The sequence below is a fragment of the Papio anubis genome, chromosome 12 (genome assembly GCF_008728515.1).
Source record: "Papio anubis isolate 15944 chromosome 12, Panubis1.0, whole genome shotgun sequence".
Taxonomy (NCBI): domain Eukaryota; kingdom Metazoa; phylum Chordata; class Mammalia; order Primates; family Cercopithecidae; genus Papio; species Papio anubis.
In genome coordinates this window covers 56435407-56457047 of record NC_044987.1, presented here as the reverse complement: position 1 = coordinate 56457047, position 21641 = coordinate 56435407, and the positions used below count along the sequence as shown (strand labels likewise).

Sequence of the window (21641 nt, the reverse complement as noted above, 5' to 3'; positions counted from 1 at the left end):
CTATGAGAGCTTTCTGGAGGAACTCTTGCTTACATGAGCCATATACACATTATATACTTTATGTTGCTCCTCAAGCAATCTTTGTTCAACTACAGGAGGCTGAAGCCTGGTCTGTCTACTGGTGGGGCACTTGTCAAGTTCTCCCCTTATGCTCTTCTTTCTTAAAATCAGTTTGGGCTGGACGTGGTGGTTCACGCCTGTAATCCCAGCACTTTGGGAGGCCAGGGCGGGCAGATCACTTGAGGTCAGGAGTTTGAGACCACCCTGGCCAACATGATGAAACCCCATCTCTACTAAAAATGCAAAAAAATTAGCTGGACATGGTGGCAGCCACCTGTAATCCCAGCTACTCAGGAGGCTGAAGCAGGAGAATTGCTTGAACCCGGGAGGCAGAGGTGGCAGTGAGCCCAGATCACCGCACTCCAGCCTGGGCGACAGAGTGAGACTCCATCTCAAACAAACAAACAAACAAACAAACAAAAACAGTCTGGTGTAGTTTCTGCTTGGTGTGCCCTCACAGCTCATGTTCTTACATTGAAAAGATCACCTTGATTTTGGACAAACATTCTAAGCGTAACTTTTAGTTCTTGCTCTTTGTCCATATCTGGACTGGTAAGATTAAATAAACACTGCAAATTCCCCATCACCTCATCCCTGCTTCTTCAGAAATTTTACCTTTTATTCACAGAAAGGCACAAATTATGAAGTAATTTGCTATCAGAATATCTTACACAACTTACTTTGAGAGAAACCAAATTTATTTAAGTATTTTTAAATGAGTATTAAAACTTAATTCTGAGCAAAACATGAGAGCAAAAAGTAGTCTAATGATGAATGGGATCAAGTCTGCCATTTATAATTTTTTTAACAACTGGTAATCAATTTATTAAAATAGTTGACTTAAGCATCTGCAATGGTGACTTTCACCTCAACTCCTGGCTCAAACTGATGGAAGCAATCTGCTTAACAGTCTCAGAAGGACTGTGCAAGTCAATGAGTCGTTTGTGGATTCTCATCTGGAAAGGATCCCATGTCCTAGAACCTTCACCACAAAGAGTTTTTCTTGTAGTCATTCTCAAAGTCTTGGTAGGCATTCGAACTGATCCTTTCACTTGGAGATTCTTTTCCTTTGCTCCTCTGACGAAGTCAGCACATATCTTTTCCAGGGATTTTACCGTGACGCCCGTTAGAGTGATTCGATTTCGGTGAATTGCCACCTCTGGCTCCACGGGTGTTTTTCCGGTATCCTTAAAAGCCACGGCTGCTGCGCAGCTTCCTGACTGACTTGTTCCTCGGCGAGAGTGAACAGTGGTGAGTTAAGAAGCAGGAGCCTGCGGATCAGCGATCCACAGCACCTACACCACGTCTTCCTCAAAGAGCAGCCATTTATAATTTGTAAAAGGAAATACACACACACACACACACACACAAACGCACGCACACACACAGAGATAATGGAGAATTAATACAATTTAACACATCCCTAAACTCAGGATAAAAATAAGAAGTGGCCGGGCACAGTGGCTCATGCCTGTAATCCCAGCACTTTGAGAGGTCGAGGTGGCTGGATCTCCTGAGGCCAGGAGTTCAAGACTAGCCTGGCCAACATGGCAAAACCTGTCCCTACTAAACACATAAAAATGAGCCAGGCATGGTGGTGCATGCCTGTAATCCTAGTCACTTGGGAGCGTGAGGCAGAAGAATCACTTGAACCTAGGAGGCACAGGTTGCAGTGAACCAAGATCACGCCACTGCACTCCAGCCTGGGTGACAGAGCAAGACTGTCTCAAAAAAAAAAGGAAAAAAAAAAAAAAAAGGAGTTTTAGCCACAAGTGCTGACTCATGCCTGTAACCCCAGCACTTTGGGAGGCCAAGGTGGGAGTATCACCTGAGGTCAGGAGTTCAAGACCAGCCTGGACAATATAGCAAGATCTCATTCTCTACCAAAAAAAGCTTTAAAAATTAGCTGGGCGTGCTGGCATGCACCTGTAGTTCCAACTACTCAGGAGGTTGGGGCAGGAGCATTTCTTGAGCCCAGGAATTCAAGGTCCTAACTCTGGGGGCAGAAAAAAAATATATATATATATATATATTTTTTTTTTTTTGAGACAGAGTCTCACTCTGTCACCCAGGCTGGAGTACAGTGGCACCATCTTGGCTCACTGCAACCTCTGCCTCCTGGGTTCAAGCGATTCTTCTGCCTCAGTCTCCCGAGTAGCTGAGATTACAGGTGCCTGCCACCAGGTCCGGCTAATTTTTGTATTTTTAGTAGAGACAGGGTTTCACCACATTCACCAGGTTGGTCTCGAACTCCTGACCTCAGGTGATCTGCCACCTGGGCCTCCCAAAGTGCTGATTACAGGCATGAGTCAGCACTTGTGGCTAAAACTCCTTTTTTTTTTTTTCTTTTTTTTTTTTGAGACAGTCTTGCTCTGTCACCCAGGCTTGAGTGCAGTGGCGTGATCTTGGTTCACTGCAACCTGTGCCTCCTAGGTTCAAGTGATTCTTCTGCCTCACGCTCAACCAAAAAATACATTTTTATAAAGTAGGCATTCACCTCAGAGATCCTTTGATAATGTTTGAAGCAATACCAGTTTAATACTGCTTAAGTCAGTTTCCTCTATTATTGTGGTTCAATTGTTTAGTCACTTGGAAACCCCAAAAACATGGGTTTTTTTGAATTTCAGTGCCTCCCTTCTTCCTAACACACTGGTACAAACCTCATACGGAGCACACTTGAGCTAGCAGGCACTGTGTTTATGGCATACAAGTGAAAGAAAGCATAATATGGAAGAAGCAGCCCCTTCAAATGGCTAAAGGTGGTGCAACTTCAGACATAAGGATCAGGAAATGGAAGTAGAGGGGAAGTGGAAGAGTAAGGAGAGAATGCCTGCTGTTCTCTCTAGTTTGGGCATCAATTTGCCTGGAGGCACTGCTTGTGCCCAACTGTGCAAGAGTGAGCAAAAATGTTTAAAAGTTAGCTAATATAAACCTAACTTACAGATATGACCATATAAAGCTAAACAAATTATAAATCAAATCCTGATAGAATATATGTAATTACAAAATGTACATTATACTTGCCCATATAATTAAATGTTTTTAAAACAAAACAGAAAATACCCTAATACCTTTGTGGGATCTACTCTGCAATAAAAACACAAAACAACCAGAAAAAAACAAGCATAATATATTAAGACTATACTCATCATGTAGAGTAAAATTTTATTAAATCCAACAACACACATAACTGTCTTCCTTGAATATATGATTCAGTTTAACATGTACTTTAGGCCTGAATCATTCTTACTTTTTCATATTGCATGTGGTCATACATCACACCATAAAATTGTTAGATAATTTTAGTCTACAACTGTAGACTAGAATGCACAGACTATTGCTCCACTTGATAAAATCTCAGAGAAAAAAAATAAGTCTTTGAATGATGTCATTAGTTTCAAGCTCATTAGCTACCTCTTACTAGATTAGAAATTTCTTTTAAAAGGCTTATGTTTAATGTTTTTTTTTTAAAAAAAATCTCCGCAATATTTACTGTAGCTACATCTGTACACAGCAGATGCTCAATATTACATATCAAGTGAATGAACTCACAATAAATGCTTACTTACCTTCTTACCAGTGTGGTCTGTCTGAGAATTTAACAAAACATCTAAATTTAATGCAAACTTTTTAATCATTAAAAGACTAAAAAGTCAGCCAGTTTGCATTAACAGGCTCATGTTAGCCAGACAAGTCCCTCTGTCTCCATTACCTCCTAGTTCCTAGGACAATGCCAACAACCTCCTTCCAAACCTCCATAACTTCAGGACATATCAAAAACGGTAGAGATGAAATCTATTTCTCTCTTTCCCTCTAATAAGTGCCCCAAAGAATATTTACTTTTTCAAAGACAGAAGAGCCACAACTAAAAAGTTTCAACCTAACCAGGCTCTGGCTCCAGCAATGCTACTATGAATGTATGTATGCCCTATTGGTGTCTACCACTGTAGACTCGTGCAACCTCTAGTACATGCACTTGGTAAAATCTTTTGTTTAAATCAACACATGGTGGCCCTAGTTACAGTAGTCACCTTCTACTTTATCAAATGCACCTAAAAATATATTGTCACACACAGATCAGTTACAGTACCAGTAAGAGAGATCATAGTTATAGTTACAATTCCAGCTAAAAAAGCATACTTTTTTTTTAACCTTGATATTTTGACTTCAAGAGTTAAAATTCAAATCATTAAAATTAAATGCAAAAATGAAACAAAAAACTAATGGCTCAACTTAACATACAACTAATTCAGCCAACCATAGTATAACCTATGAGAATCCTAACACGTTATCTGTATTTACCTTAATAAACTTATTAGATACAGATAACATCTCAACCAATATCCAGAGTGTTTTTAAAGAATAAAGTGGTATAGTTGCCTCTTGAAAAGAAATATTCTCTGCAGGAGAGGAAAGATACTTAGGAGCCTTGGGTGTCAGGAATCTCACAAAGTCAATGTTGACTTTATCCATAACCACCATTATCTACCTCCGGTTAGGAGAAACCTGGGGAAGCCCACACAAAGCACAGAATCGGAAGGACTAAAGTAGACTGCAGAGAGAGGAGGATAAAACACCACCTTCATTTGGCACATCCTTTTATACTGAGTATCAACTATAAATCTCAATTTTTTGACAATTTCAGCATATACGTGGGCTTTTCAAATAAGAATCTGATTAACACCAACAGTTAGCTGTATACACTTGAAATCTCTCTCTGTAGCTTGATTTTCCTCCCTGAAAAATAAAGGCAATGATATAATAGTCCCTTCTTTCTGGCCCCAAAACTCAATGATAGTTTCTAGAACAAAGGTTCCCAAACGTTCTATGTTCACAGCACCCTCAGTATCTCAGCAATTTTCTCTCAGCAGCCCTAGGCCAGAAATAATAACACTTCCACTTATTAAGCAGTCAGTAGCCATGTGAAAAAATAACCTAGCTACATTTCAACAAATAATGCTTTTACTTCATTCTTAACCATAATTACTTGTGAAATGTGTATTACTGTTGGGCACTGCACAACTTTTCAAACCTTGGAATCAGAGTGGGCCCTGCTATCCTTTTTCCTGCTGCATACAGATTTTTTTGTGCATTTTACCACAGCAACCACTAAAAAGCCAGCTTCACAAAGACATATCATCTACAGAAATGTAGCACAATCTTGAAACCATGAACTATGTCAAGGCAGTAGTTCGCCTGGCAACCAGCAAATTTCGACTACCACTGTATCCTACTTGAAAATTAACTATCAGATGGAGTTGGCAACAATGCTCTAGGGTGCCTTGGTGCAGTTTGGAAACCATGATCCTATGGCAAGGTATATAATTTTGTGGCTTTGGACTCAGACTTGGGTTGGAAATAATATTTCACCCTTAACTATATAATCTTGGGCACCTTAATCTATTGAGCCTTACTTAGTTTCTACGCCTGCCAAATAGGAATAATACTATCAACTTCAGGGAACAGTAGCAAGAACTAAATCCATGTCTTTTAACTCTTGTACACCACAACTCTTTCCCAAAAAGACTCAGTTCAAATCTTGTTGGCTGAGCCACTATCGTCTTATCAGCTATTTGAAACAGGCAAAAAGTCTGTAATAGCTGATAAAACGATAGTGGTTCACCCAACAAGCTAACTTTGATGATGATATCATCATCAAAGTTCTGAAAATCTTTTCCCTGCACAGTAACAGCATTTCACCTGCAGAGACTTCTCATTTGCCAAGTGTTCTGAACTGTGTAACATTAATTAATAATTATTCTAAGATCACCTTATGACAGGATCTATTATCAGTCCCCTTAGCAACTCTATACCAACGGTAATGCAGTGGTTGAAATAAATGATCCTCCTTAGCCCAGGTTACCTGTCATTTTTACTTACTTAGTGGTCCACTATTCAATTCAACTGACTCTAATATTTTATTCCTCTGATATTAATATAAACTAAATGCAGTGGTCAAAATACCTAAAAGAAATGGAGATGCAAGCAATCTCATATACTACCCAAAATACCACACCACCCCAGAAAACCTGCATTTCAACTTGGTCCAAGGGAATCAACAAAACAATTTACTAGCCATCCTTTCCCCACACGCCCACAGTTCGTTCTCTGAGAAATACATTACTATCACTTCCCAAGGCATCCTAAAAGCAACTTACTAAGGCATTCTACTTCACAATGACTACTTTCTTAAAAATTAAAAAAGGGGCCAGGCGTGGTGGCTCACGCCTGTAAAGCACTTTAGGAGGCCAAGGTGTGTGGATCACGAGGTCAGGAGTTCAAGATCAGCCTGGCAAACATGGTGAAATCCTGTCTCTACTAAAAATACAAAAATGAGCCGGGTGTGGTGGTGCACGCCTATAATCCCAGCTACTCTGGAGGCTGGGGCAGGAGAATCGCTTGAACCTGGGAGGCAGAGGTAGCAGTGAGCCGAGATCCTGCCACTGCACTCCGGCCTGGGCAACAGAGTGAGACTCCGTCTCCGGCCTGGGCAACAGAGTGAGATTCCGTCTCAAAAAACAAATAAATAAAAATAAGAAAAGGAAGATAGATATAATTTGATAATGAAATTACCACAATGGAGCTTAATTTTTAAAGAAATTCTGCAGGAAGCCTTTATATAATGTCACCCTCCTATTTTGTACTATTTTTAAAAAATAAGCTTTTTGTAAGTCAGTTTGTTATGGGTAGAGGGGATGTGGACAGGTAAGAAGAGATTAATAGGCCTGTATAATAGGCCTTATAACTGTTGTATTAATCTGAATCTTCAGTAGCCATAACATCATACAGATTCTTTATAGGTAATATTCTGAAGAACTTTATACTTGGCACTTCCTAGCAATGCAAATAAATTCAGTTAACAGAAACTTCTTCATTTACATAGAGAATAGAAGAGCGACCCTGCTTTCTTGGAAAGGAAACAGCTATCTGTCTTGTACAATACCCAGTCCACTTTGGCCAGCTAATACGGACAAAAAAGAGATCTATTTGGAAAACGTTTCTTCTCCAGCCAAGGGCTGTTTCCAGATAAAGGCAATGCTCAGAGTATAACAAAAAAGCCTTCTCTGAGGAAAGAAAAGTGCCAGAAAAGGAGAGGCAGGGATCGGGAATAAATGGGGATGAGTATAAGCACTCAGTGTGAAGGCTGGAGGCAGCAGGCACAGCGCTGAGATGCTCCAGCAAAAGAACCAGCAGCAGCAGCAGGAAGTTTCAATGGGGCCGGGCAGAGCATGCGCCCTGCACCCGCGCGGTGGCCTTATGTGGAAGGAGCACCACTTGCGAACACCAATAATAGACCAGCGGCACCAGAGAGAGAAACATGAGCAACAAGCACCTTCTTCAACTGTTTCCCCCTCCGTCAGAGCCCCTCCTCCAGCCTACATACTAACCACCCCACCCTACCGTGCAAATGGGAGGGAGACGACTTCTTCGCCTAAGCCCGGCTGCCAAGATGAAGGGGGAAGGGATTGGAAAAGTGGGGAGATGCTAGTCTATTATTTTGGGGGAGGTGGGGAGAGGAAGGAGAAGAACTATGGAGGAGGAATTAACCCTCTCCTCTCCAAAGTGGAGCTGAACCGACTTCGCCCCCCTACCGAGAATGGAGAAGAACCCCTCCAGTGGGGGAGGAGCAGACCTCCCCACTCCAAGGAAGGAGTTTTAGGGGTTAAACCAGCCCTCGAGGGGAAGGGAAAAGGGACAAATCTGTCGGGGGAGTTCCCAACAGAGGGAGGGAGAGTTGAGTGACCGCTGGCCCCCGCCCACCCAGGTGAAGGGAGATAAGGAGGTGTCCGGAGCAGCCGAGCCCAGCCTTCCCCGAGATGGTCGGGAAGACTGGTGGGAGGAGGGGAGGGAGTAAGGGTGGGGAGGAGGAGAAAAGCGCAAAGCTGGCCGGAACCTGCGCTCCCCTTCCCCCGCCGCCAAGGGGGAGACGGGGTGGGGGGCCGCCCTCCGCCGCGAAGCAGCAGTCCCTGGGGTTGCCGACCGACACAATGACCCCTCCCTGCCTCCAGCCCACACCTAGCCCGCAACGCCCCCACCTCAGCTCCCCGCCCGGCCGAGTGGCCCTAGGGGGCCTCCGCCCCGCCTCCCCACTGCCCAAGACCCCGGGGGCTGGGCGGAGAAGACCAACACGGTGGAGTTGCGTCCCAGGGGGAGGACAGAGCCGCGGAGGCCCAAGCCGCGAAGAACTGGAGCGTCTGTGAGGAGCAGAGAACAGGAGCGCGCCAGGGCCGCTTCCCGCCGGGCGTTCGGGCCCCTCGCTTACCTTCTCCGTTGCCGACGTCCGGCGGCGGCGCCTGCAGCACCCGCTCCAGCTCAGGGAACGGCAACTCAGGCAGGTCTAGCAGCGGCCCGTAGCGCTCCAAGAAGGAGCAGACTACGGCGAAGTTGGGGCACGAACCCGGGCAACCCGGAGGAGCCATCACCGCCGCCGCTGCCGCCGCCGTCGCCATTTTGAACTGGAGGATGGAGGAGGAGGCGATGGGGGGGCGGGGGAAGTTGGGGTGCCGAGGGATGGCAGGACAGCCTTACGGACGACAGGAGGCGCTCTCAAGTGGGCTCCTCTGCGGATCCCAGCGTCTCAGGGACGGCTCTGCGATCCCACAATACATCGGCGGCCCGGAGCAGTCGAGAACCGAGTCAGACGGGAGACAGAGAGGCCCTCTGCGCCTTTCACTTTCCGCCCTCTTTCCGCCCCCTTCTCTCCTCCCCTTCGGGCTTGCCACTGCCTCGTGTGACAGGGGGAATGAAAACAAGGGAAGCGGGACGGGGAGGCGGGCTGGAAGCGGGAGGGGCGGGACTTCTCGAGAACAATGGCCAATGGAGGCAGAGGGGGCGGGGCTTCGGGCGCTGATCAACTGCAAGGCGTATTACCCGAGGGCAGTTGGGGAGCGCAGATCCCGGAGCGGCGCTGGCAACCTAAGTACGGGGAGAGCACTGCGCCGTTTGGGAACGCAACTTTGAGGAGACAGTGCGGTGGGTGAGTTTTCGGGGGAATCCTGAAACTGGGCCACGAGAGGGAGGTGAGGTTGAGGAGAATTAATAAACAAAAAGAGAATAGGGCGGGGGAAAGCCCAGTTGTGGGAGAAGGTTGGGAAGGGGAAAGGTAGAGAGGTGCCCTGGGCTGGGACTTCTGTAAGACGTCTCTGTGAAAGTTTGCCGAGGGAGTATTGCTCTCTGCTGAGGTACAGGAATCGCAGCTTTGCTGGAAAAGCAGGATCTGAGGGAACGGAACTCTGGGGGAATCGTCGGAGTGAGGAGTTGGGGCCCTGCTGGGAGAAGAGGGTCTGAGGAGACCAGGCTCTGCTAGGGGACTATGGTGTGAGGGGAAGGGGCTCTGTTCAGGGACCAGAGTCGGAGTGTGGGCTGGGACTCCACTGAGAGGCCGAACATGACAGGAGACGGTGGAACAGCAAAAAGTTTGTTAGAAGACAGGGTTCCACTTCGAGACGGGGCGGGGTGGGGGGACAGTGAACATTCCCACAAAGAACCCCAGAGAGAAACTACCAATAATGTAAAATAGAATGTGCAGCCTGAGAAGCAGGTTGAGCTTAGAAGCCTGAGCTTTGGATTCAGCCAGGCTTGAGTCCTAGCGGGACCACTTCATGACATTGTGGAAGTTTCTTCATTTCTTTAAACTCCTTAAAGTGGGGTGATATTAGTACCTACATCATACGGTATTACTAGATAAATCACAGAAAAGTGATTAGTGCCTTAGCACATAGTGAGTACTTTAAAAATATTAGTTATCAAAAAAGGAGTTCCTATAATTGAAACTGAATTCCGCTATATTTATTTAGTGTACAATTTATTACTCTGAGAATTTTTTGAGTGCATTTAAAACTTACGTAGTACCTAATTCCTAAAAAGAATTTGGCCGGGCGCGGTGGCTCATGCCTGTAATCCCAGCACTTTGGGAGGCTGAGGTGGGTGCATCACCTGAGCTCAACAGTTCCAGACCAGCCCGGGCCACATGGTGAAACCCCGTCTCTAGTAAAAATACAAAAATTAGCCAGACTTGGGAGACTGATGCAGGAGAATCCCTTGAACCCGGGAGGCGAAGCTTACAGTGAGCAGAGGTCGCGCCACTGCACTCCAGCCTGGGCGACAGAGCAAGACTCCCATCTCAAAAAAAAAAAAAAAAAAAGAATTTGAAGCAAGGTACAACACAAACCCTGTAAAAAAGAGAAATCTATAATTAAAGAAAGATAAGAAATAGATGGGCAAATAATTATATGAGTAACAGGAAAAATAGTGACACAAACACTGAACTTTGTTCTTCATTTCCAGGTTTTAAAAAGGGGAAAAACCATAAGGGTGTATATTATTCCCATTATCTAAAGAAAGAATGCTCAATTTATCAAGAGAAAAATTCTATATTGTAAGAATAATTTATTACCTTGAATAGTGATTCGTAGTCTTGAGTAGTATACAAACCCTTTTTAAAGGAAAAAGGTTCTTTTGAAACTTCACAAATACTTTTGAAAATTTCACTGTAAAAAATACTGATGTAAGAAATGAAAGTCTAAAGAACACTGTAAATGTACTTAATGCCACTGAAGTATACACTTAAAAGTGGTTAAAATGGCGTATTTTATGTTACATGTATTTTACCACAATAAAAATGTTTTTAAGAAATTAAAATCCTACTTCAGGAAAATATCTTTATGGTTATGAATTATCACTGCCAAAGAAGTTTTAGTTTAATGAGTGGGAAAATACTGTTTTTAAGCAATTACTGAAATGAAACACTAAACTAAAACATTTTTATAGAACTCCCAAACTGTCAAGTATATATCTCTTGACCCTGGGGACGTGAAGACTCCAGTTTAAGAATAATCTGGGCAAGGTGGGGTGGCTCACGCCTGTAATCCAAGCACTCTGGGAGGCCTAGCAGGCGTATCCCTTGAGCCAAGAAGTTGGAGACCAGCCTGGGCAAGGTAGTGAAACTTAATCTGTAATCCAATGTAGGGGCAGTAGTTGCCACTGCACTCCAGCCTGGGCAACAGAACTAGACCCTGTCTCAGGGAAAAAAAAAAAGAAAAAAAAAGGAGTAATCCGACCCAGAATACAGTTTTTACAGTTTGTGGAAACATACGAAGACTTTCATATACTGGTTACTTAACTGACCTTAAGTAAAAGCCAGGTACAGGTTATTTTAAAATAAAATTATATCTTTGTGAAGGAATATCTATGGAAAGAACCTTCAAACCTAAAAGGAAGATTAATTATGTGAACCTTGCCTGTACTTTCTATCTTTGCTTCCAGCTTTTGCAGTACTCCACTTCCCACATTCCAGTGAGGTTGTGAAATAACATTCTAAAAAAGAAATAAAGCTTTATTACTATGGTTTTCTTTTCTCACTGCTCACACTGTTAGTCAGAGACTGATAAATAAGGTTAGAGTTTCTACCTTTTATAATCTAGATGGGCACGGAAACAGAGTCCTTTGGCATCAGAAAGTTACATCCACCCAAAGATATGAAGTGTTTTACTACAAAGCAAGGTTTAAGTCATGCCTTCCTTCACTGAAGTCTGTTCTTGAAAATAAATGACAACCATAATGCTGTCATCACTTCTTGCCTTCCTGGGCTAAGAGAAATTGTGGAACACAGAGCTTAACCACAATTTATGTAATTATGTAAATGAGTTATATTTATCTGACTGAAATGTAAAGGTGCAAAAAAGAGTAGCTATTTTTAAAACCTGTGTTTGATTTATTGCTACTGCCATGAAGAGGCCTTTAAATAAGCATTAAGTTACACTTGGTTCAACCTTGTTTATGAATAAGAAATTTCTTAAGGTATTTCAAATTTCATGTCCTATTGGGGGAAATATTTTGCTCAATAAGAATGAATGGCTAGTTTATTAAAAATACCAAAAAGTCAAAAACAACCCAAATATTCATCAACAAAAATATAAATTGTGATAGACTACTCAAGAGTGAGAAAAGAAAACTATAGAAATAAACACACTGTTGATACACACTACAGCCTGGTTGAATCTTAAAAACATGTTGAGTAAAAGAAGGCAGACACGAAAGAGTTAAGTACTGTACAATTCCATCAATATGAAGGTCAAAAATAATCTGTGGCAATAGAAATCAAAGTAGTTGTTTCCTTTGAACTTAGTAGGGTATTGACTAGAAAGGGACACAAGGGGACTTTGTAGATAGTTTCTATATCTTTATTGGCAAGTTTACTTCTCAAAATTCATTGAACTCTATAAACACTACATTCAACTAAATGCAATGCAATTATGCTTCAATTTTATTTTATTTTATTTTATTTTTTTTTTTGAGACAGTCTCGCTCTGTCGCCCAGGCTGGAGTGCAGTGGCGTGATGTCAGCTCACTGCAAGCTCCGCCCCGCCGGTTCACGCCATTCTCCTGCCTCAGCCTCCTGTGTAGCTGGGACTGCAGGCGCCTGCCACCACGCCCGGCTACTTTTTTTTTTTTTTGTATTTTTAGTAGAGACGGGGTTTCACCGTGTTAGCCAGGATGGTCTCGATCTCCTGACCTTGTGATCCGCCCGTCTCGGCCTCCCAAAGTGCTGGGATTACAGGCGTGAGCCACTGCGCCCGGCCTATGCTTCAATTTTAAAAGTTAATGGTTTATTCCTATATAATCCCAATTAGCACTGGTACCAGTCTGCCTTTTATCAAAATTTACACACATTTTTGTCTCCTTCATATATTATCTTTGCATTTGTTACACAGTTTTTTGTTTTTTTGAGACAGAGTCTCGCTTATTGCCCCAGGTTAGAGTGTAGTGGCGCATTCGGCCACTGCAAGCTCGATTCCCAGGTTCACGCTATTTAGCTGTCTTCAGTTCCGAGTAGCTGGGACTACTGGCATCTGCCACCATGCTCAGTTATTTTTGTATTTTAGACGGTTTTCATCAGATGGATCTTCCTGACCTCATGATCCGCCTCTCAGTTTCTAAACTGCTGGGATTACATGAGCCATACTGGCTGCTTTTTTTGCGAATATTATAAGCTCAGTAAATGTATATTGAGGCAAACTGAATTCCATTTTAGAGCCAATTTGGGGAATTCCTAATCAAGGATGAGCAAATTAGGTATATTTAAAACTCACTTTAAAGAAGCTAAAATAAGCTGGGCACGGTGGCTCACGCCTGTAATCCCAACACTTTGTGAGGCCCAGGCAGGTGGATCACGAGGTCAGGAGATTGAGACCATCCTGGCCAACATGGTGAAACCCCGTCTCTACTAAAATACAAAAAATTAGCCAGGTGTGGTGGTGGGTGCCTGTAGTCCCAGCTACTTGGGAGGCTGAGGCAGGGGAATCGCTTGAACGTGGGAGGCAGAGGTTGCAGAGAGCTGAGATCGCGCCAGTGCACTCCAGCCTGGCGACGGAGACTCCGTCTCAAAAAAAAAAGCTAAAGGTTTTTAGCTTCATGTACCTTCAGCTCAAAAAAGCTGAGGTAGGGCGGGCGCGGTGGCTCAAGCCTGTAATCCCAGCACTTTGGGAGGCCGAGACGGGTGGATCACAAGGTCAGGAGTTGGAGACCATCCTGGCTAACACGGTGAAACCCCGTCTCTACTAAAAAAATACAAAAAACTAGCCGGGCGAGGTGGCGGGCGCCTGTAGTCTTAGCTACTCGGGAGGCTGAGGCAGGAGAATGGCGTAAACCCGGGAGGCGGAGCTTGCAGTGAGCTGAGATCCCGCCACTGCACTCCAGCCTGGGCGACAGAGCGAGACTCCGTCTTAAAAAAGAAAAAAAGAAAGAAAAAAAAAGATTGGTTTCTCTGATGGAATAAAGATTTTTACTGAAAAGAAAAATGAATGGGGGGCCAAGTGCAGTGGCGCATGCCTGTAATCCCAGCACTCTGAGAGGCCAAGGTGGAAGTTCAAGACCAGCCTGGTCAACATGGTGAAACCTCATCTCTACTAAAAATGCAAAAATTAGGTGGGCATGGTGGTGCATGCCTGTAGTCCCAGCTACTCGGGAGGCTGAAGCAGGAGAGTTACTTGAACCCAGGAGGCAGAGGTTGCAGTGAACCAAGATCACGCCATTGCACTCTGATCTGGGTGACAGAGTGAGACATCATCTCAAAAAAAAAAAAAAAAAAAAAAGATGGGGGACAGCCTGTGTTACTATGTTTTATGTCTTATAGCTATGTGTCTGCATTTAAAATTTTTATTATTAAATATTTCAGAACAGGGATAATCATTGACAGTTTGACATCCTGTACAGCAAGGCCTGATATTCACTTGTATGGACCAGAAAGGCTGTACTGACAAACTGTTAAGATACTATATTTACATGCCAGTTGCAGCATAGTCGCTACCGTGAGCCTCCTGAGTACACCCCTGCTACACCGGCTACCCAGTCTTTCTCCAACAACACCCAGCAACTGAACCTTTGAAACAGATACACCAGACCCTATAACTGTGCCTGCAAATTAGATAATCTCAATGAAATGAACACATTTCTAGAATAACACAAACTATGGAAACTCACTCAAGAATAACGAAAATCTGAATGAACCCATAATAAGAAAAAATATTGAATTGGAGCTGGGTGCAGTGGCTCATGCCTGTAATCCCAGCACTTTGAGAGGCCGAGGTGGGCGATCACCTGAGGTCAGGAGTTCAAGACCAGACTGGCCAACATAGTGAAACGCCATCTCTACTAAAAATACAAAAATTAGCTGGGTGTGGTGGCACATACTTGTAGTCCCAGCACTTTGGGAGACTGAGGCAGGAGAATCACTTGAACCCAGGAGGCAGAGGTTGCAGTGAGCTGAGATGGGGCCACTGCACTCCAGTCTGGGTGACAGAGTGAAACTCATCTCAAAAAAAAAAAAAAACCATCAAATTGGGAATTTGAAATTTGCCCCTGCCCCCACCCCCCTCAAAAAAGAAAAAAAGCTCAGATTCAGATGGCTTCGTGGTCAAGTCTACCAAAAGTTGAAATAAGAATTAATACCAGTGCTTCACAAATTCATGCCAAAAACTAGAAGAGAGGGAACACTTCCCAACTCATTCTGTGAGGACAGATTTTCCCTAGTAGCAAGATAGAGAAAAATATCACAAGAAAAGCCCAGTACCTCGTGTGAATTTAGCAAACACAGCAATTCTCAATGAAATACTAGCAAACCAGTTCCAGCCACATATAAAAATGATTATACACCATAAACAAGTGGGATTCATCCCAAGTATGCAATATTGGCTTAAAATCTAAAAATCAATATATTATAATATATTAACAGAATAAAAGATGGAAACAACACAGTCATCTCAATAGATGCAGAAAACTCATTTGACAAAATGCAATATTCTTTCATGTTAAAAATAATAGACTAGGAAGAGAAGGGAACTTTTTCAGCCTGATTTTAAGTCCATTATGAAAAACCCATATCTAATATACGGGATGCTGAAAACTGATTCCTTCCTCCTAAGGTCAGGAACAAGACAAAGATGTTTGCTATATCCACTTATATTTAATATTATACTGGAGGTTGTAGCCAGTGTAATGTGTCAAGAAAAAAAAGGCATCCAGATTGGCATGGAAGAAGTAAAACAAGCTGTATCGTAAATTACTGATCTTGTATATAGGAAATCCTAAAGAATCCACAAATAAAGCTATTAGAACAAATAGATAAGCATGTTTGCAGGATACAAGATAAATACTCAAAAATCACATGTTATTCTATACATTAGCAATGAACAATCCAAAAATGAAATCAGACCAGGCATGGTGGCTCCTGCCTGTAATCCCAGCACTTTGGGAGGTGAGGTAGGTGGATCACTTGAGGCCAGGAGTTCAAGACCAGCCTGGCCAACATGGTGAAACTCCATCTCTACTAAAAAGTACAAAAAATTAGCTGGGCATGGTGATGCGTGCCTGTATTCCCAGCAACTAGGGAGGCTGAGGCAGGAGAATCACTTGAACTTGGGAGGCAGAGGTTGCAGCGAGCCAAAATTGCACGACTGCACTCCAGCCTGGGTGACAGAGCGTGACTCTATCTCAAAAAAACAAAACAAAATACACAAACAGCAAAAAAAGATATCAATAACTCTATTTACAATAGAATCAAAAAATATTTAGAGATTTCTTAAAAAGAAATACAAGACTGAAAATTATAAAACATTGTTCAAGGAAATTTAAAAAGACGTACATGGGAAGAAAACACATATTCATGGATTGGAAGACTTAATATCGATAAGATGCCGATACTCTTTAAGTTGAAGTACAGATTCAACAGATTCACTCTCCATCAAAATTCCAGCTGGCTTCTTTGCAGAAACTGACAAGTTGATCTTAATAATAATATGGAAATTCAGAGAACCCAGAATATCCAAAACAGTTTTTCAGATGATGAACAAAGTTGAAGGACTCACACTTCCTGGCTTCCAAAGTTACTACACAGCTACAGTCATCAAGATTGTGTGTAGTAATGGCATATGACAGGCTGTGTCTCCCCCGGATTCATATGTTGAAGCCCTAACCCCTAATGTGACTCTATTTAGAGATAATGCCTATAGGAAGGAGTTAACTAAAGTTAAACAATGTCATCAGGGTGGGGCCCTAATGTGATAGAACTGGTAATTTTATAAGAACAGAAATAGAGAGCTCTTTCTCTTCACATGCATATGCCAAGGAGAGGCCATGTGAAGACACAGAGAGATGGCAGACATCTCCAACCCGAGGAGAAAGCCCTCACCAGACAAGTCAGGCCAGCACCTTATCTTGGATATGCCAGCTCCAGAACTGTCAAAAATAAATTTTTGTTGTTTAAGTTAATTAATTCCATATAAATAATTCAGAATGTTTCAGATGACTACATTTGTAAGACCTGAAACTATGCAACTCTTAGAAGAAAACAAGAGTAAATCTTTAAGACCTTGGATATGGCAATGGATTCTTAGAAGTAACACCAAATCCACAAGCAACAAAAGGAAAAATAAATTAATAGACCTCATCAAAATTAAAAACCTGTGTGCTTTACAAAAACATGTATCAAAAGTCAAGACCATCAGTCCAAATGTGGGGCTTAAGAAAGAAAATCAAGTCTGGGCACAGTTGGTTCATGCTTGTAATCCCAGCACTTTTGGAGACCGAGACCAGAGGGTCACTTGAGGCTAGGAATTTGAGACCATCCTGGGAAACATAGTGAGACCCCATCTCTACAAAATTTTTTTGTAAACTTAGCCAGACATGGTGCTGCACACCAGGTGGGAAAATCACTTGAGCCCAGGATTTTGAGGCTGTGGTAAGCTATGGTTGTGCCATTGCACTCCAGCCTAGGCAACAGAGCAAGACTCTGTACATAAAAGAAGAAAAGAAAGTCAAAAGACAACCTACAAAATAGGAAAAAATATATCCAGTAAGAGATTCATCTAGAATATGTTAAAAACATGTTGGGAGCTGAAAAGGCCAAAGAGATCGTGACCAACTCAGCATTCCGCTGGAGGCTATATGATCAAACAGCAAACTGTTTATCATGAATGCAGGATGTTGGCAAACTGATACTGCCCTGCCACCAAAAGGTTGCTGAGGACCTCACTCCCTGGCCCTGGGATAGTTATCTGTTAAGAAATCTAGCGCCTATTGTTCGAAGAATGCAGTCTTACAAGCCCGCCAACACCCACCCCCCACCCACCTCCATTTCTTGCTATCTCTTTTGCCTAATAAATACGGAGGGCTGTGTAAAGCTCAGGGCCCTTGTCCACTAGAGGCAAGGTGCCCCCGACCCCTTCTTCCAAATACACTCTTTTGTCTCTTGTCTTTTATTCCCGCATTTGCCCCCCTTTATTCAGTCCCATAGGTCCATGTGGGTTACATAGTGGCACCCCAAACAGCAACAGGATTGGGTGCTCTACAAAAATACATCAATAATAAAAAAACAATTGGCATTTCATCAAAGAAAATATACAAATAGCCAACAAGCAAATGAAAAGATACTCAACATCTTGAGCATCAGGAAATAAATAATGAAAACCACAATGAAATAGTACTTTATGGTTGGGCACAGTGGCTCATGCCTGTAATCCCATCACTTTGGGAGACTGAGGTGGGAGAATTGATTGAGTCCAGGAGTTTGAGACCAGTCTGGGCAACATGACGAGACCCTGTCTCTACAAAATATACAAAAAAAAAGAAAAAAAAAAAGCCAGGTGTGGTGGCATGCAACTGTAGTCCCAGCTACTTGGGAAGCTGAGATGGGAGAATTGGTCGAGGCTTCAGTGAGCTGTAATCATGTCACTGCACTCCAGCCTGGGCAACAAAGCAAGACCCTGTCTCAGAAGAAAGAAAGAAAGAAAAAATATCACTTCACACCCACAATGACGGCTTGAAATTGGCGTTGACAAGGATATGGAGAAAGGAGAACCCTCGTCACTGCTGGTGGAATTACAAAGTTGTGGATCTGCTATGTAACAGTCTGATAGCTCCTCAAAATGATAAACATAAAGTTATTTGAACCAGCAGTTCCTTTCCTAGCTATACTCAAGAGAAAGGAGCATATGTCCATGCAAAAATTTTTACATAAATGTTCATAACAAGCATTGTTTCTAATACCAAAACTTGGAGACAACCCAATGACCATCAGCTGATTAATACAGATTCTTTGGCTACTCCTTGAAATTCTTACTTAGTAGATCTCTGTTGGAGCCTTGGTATCTGCAAGCACATGATGTGATTATCATTCTGGTGTTCTGGGAACCAATCTTAATATACCCTGCTCTACCCTTACCTTCTTGATTTTACTCTCCCAAGCCATGCCTACTATGGGATATAATTTCTTCCATACAACATGAAAGAAGCAGCCACCTTTCGCACTACTTAGGTATCTTTTTTTTTTTTTTTTTTCTGAGACAGGGTCTCACTCTGTCACCCAGGCTGGAGTGCAGTGGTATGATCTTGGCTCACTGCAACCTCCAACTCCCAGTTTCAAGTGATTCTCCTGCCTCAGCCTCCCCAAGTAGTTGGGATTACAGACATGTGCCACCATGCCTGGCTAATTTTTTTTTTTTTTAATAGAGATGAGGTTTCCCCATGTTGGCCCGTCTGGTCTTGAACTCCTGACTTCAAGTGATCCACCCACTTCGGCCTCCCAAAAGTGCTGGGATTACAGGCATGAGCCACCATGCCTGGCCAGGTATCTTTTTAAATCTTGTATGAAATTATGTCACTGTTCTGTTGACAAACATCTTGTGACTGCATTTTCTCTAAAGTCCAAATCTCTTGACATACCTATGATATCCACCATAATCTGAACTCAATTTACCTCTCCAGCTACATCACTCACTGTACTCTAATCACACTGACAATAGACAACTGTACTTACAAAATTACAGGTTTGGAAGTGGCAATACACAAATAACCATCAGCATCATGTATTTCTGGCAGGGTTGATTCTCATATATAAATTTATTCTTTGAGTTTATAAGTTTATAAAATGAAACTTCACAAATAGAGGAACTTTTTTTTTTTTTTTTTGAGATGGCGTTTCACTCTTGTTGCCCAGGCTGGAGTGCGATGGCGTGATCTTGGCTCACTGCAACCTCCGCCTCCTGGGTCAAGTGCTTCTCCTGCCTCAGCCTCCCCAGTAGCTGGGATTACAGGCATGCGCCACCACGCCAGGCTAATTTTGTATTTTTAGCAGAGGCGGGGTTTCTCTATGTTGATCAGGCTGGTCTGAAACTCCCGACCTCAGGGTCCACCCGCCTTGGCCTCCCAAAGTGCTGGGATTTACAGGCATGAGCCACCGCGCCCAGCCATAGAGGAACTTTTATGTTTATTCTTCAAATGTATTTCCAGTATTTTCTCATGTAGTACCCTCTGTTTTAAGAAAAAAAAAAAAGTCCCCCTACCCCTCAGTTCTCCCCATATTTGCCTCTTGAAATTTTTTTTATACCCAGGCTTACAGTGATGTTGTCAAAGAAGAATTCAGTCCATTTGTGCTCTGTAACAGCAGTCCCTAACCTTTTTGACACAAGGGACCAGTATCGTGGAAGACAGTTTTTCCACAGACCGGGGCAGGGATGGTTTCAGGATGATCCAAGCTCCTTACATTTATTGTGCACTTTATTTTGTATATATATGTGTGTGTGTGTGTATGTATGTGTACATATATGTGTGTGTGTGTGTATATATATGTTTTTTTTTTTTGAGACAGGGTCTCACTCTGTTGCCCAGGCTGGAGTGCAATGGCGGATCTCAGATCACTGCTCTATAAGTCTTCTCAGAGTTAATCACTATTCCTGCTAATATCCCCTTGTACTTTGTTTGTACCTATTAGAATGTTTATCAATACGTAACATTAAAATTCTCTACTCACCCTGGACTTAGCACAATCTGATTTGTATTACAGTTAATTGTATATTAATATTTATCTACCATTCCGTCTAGATTTTGACCTTCTTGAAGTCATGAAATGATTCCATTTATTTTTGAGTAATTCTACCTTCCTAATTATTTATTCTGCCAGCTCTTAGCACAAAGAGTTATACATGTTAGAAGCTCAAAAATGTCTCTTGAGTAGAAATAAATTGAAAAGGCAACTGAAAGCAGATACAAACTGTAGATGAAGAAAACTGCTTTTGAAACTAGTTACCACCATGTATTAAGTAAAGTCAACAGCAGAAAAAGTGTCCCATTATATGTCTTTTTTTATGGTGCTTTAAAAGCTTATAATCCTAGACATAGTCATGCAGATTCATATATACTCCATACAGAAACCAAGATTATAAATACTAATTCAATGAATAAAATGCAAATTACATATCAACAAATACAAATGGTAAACAAACTCACTTAATGGTTAAGGAAGCAATGGTTTCATTCCCAACAAAGAACTAAACACTTAGGTAGTTTTGAAGAAATGAGAAGATGCAAAGTTTCTACAGAAGTAAAAACATAATGAAGATCAGAGAACCTCTTAATTATGATTTTATTATCAAAGTGAGAAGGGCATGAGGAAACCATTACATCTTTTGTGATGAATTTCATGGAGAAAATTTTTTTTTTTCTTTTTGAGACAGAATCATGCAATCTCAGCTCACTGCAACCTCCTCCTCCCAGGTTCAAGTGATTCTCCTGCCTCAGTCTCCTGACTAGCTGGGATTACAAGTACATACCACCTTGTTCAGCTAATTTTTGTATTTTTGGTAGATACAGGTTTTCACCATGTTGGTCAGGCTGGTCTCGAACTCCTGACCTTAGGTGATCCACCCACCATGGCCTCCCAAAGTTCTGGGATTACAGACGTGAGCTACTCAGCCTGGCTAAGAAAATGGATTTTAAGGGTAATTCAAATGCCTAGTAAAAGACTGATTAAGTACTTGCAGAAGAATGTTTCTAGTATCAAGATAAGGAGGTATAATGGAAAGGACATAACTTTTGACATCTGGTGACTTTAGTTCCCAATCTTACCTTTACCACTCAGAAACTGTAACATTATTGATAATTAATACTACGAGTGGAATATAGAAGTTAAAAAAATGAATGTTATCTCATGAGCTACACCAGAGTAGTCCAAAGGGTATCCATATTTTTATAAAAAGAAAGAACAAAAACCTGATGTATAAGGATAAATAATTATTTCGGAGACTAGT

General features: G+C 42.3%; 2 protein-coding genes and 1 pseudogene across 4 annotated transcripts in view; 1 reads left to right on the top strand and 2 right to left on the bottom strand.

Moving 5' to 3' along the window:
• The window catches only part of RSF1 (remodeling and spacing factor 1), a 151990-nt gene extending 143182 nt beyond the window's left edge, over nt 1-8808 (bottom strand). The window contains exon 1 of the mRNA XM_021926346.2: nt 8324-8808. Within this exon, the coding sequence (XP_021782038.2) occupies nt 8324-8510 (187 nt within the window). The 5' untranslated portion in view covers nt 8511-8808. The remainder of the gene's footprint in view (nt 1-8323) is intronic.
• On the bottom strand, nt 860-1316 carry LOC108582106 (annotated as a pseudogene).
• A 96-nt stretch (nt 8809-8904) lies between the features above and the next one.
• Nucleotides 8905-21641, top strand: part of AAMDC (adipogenesis associated Mth938 domain containing) — a 51329-nt gene continuing 38592 nt past the window's right edge. The window contains exon 1 of one of the 3 annotated variants that reach the window (XM_009186985.4): nt 8905-9033. Coding sequence is in view for 1 of the 3 variants with exons in the window: in XM_003910461.4 (XP_003910510.1) it covers nt 19172-19183 (12 nt within the window). In the remaining 2 variants the exon portion in view is untranslated. Of the gene's footprint in view, nt 9038-19130; nt 19184-21641 lie in introns of those variants that run through there. The other 2 variants (XM_003910459.4, XM_003910461.4) reach the window with 2 other exon arrangements.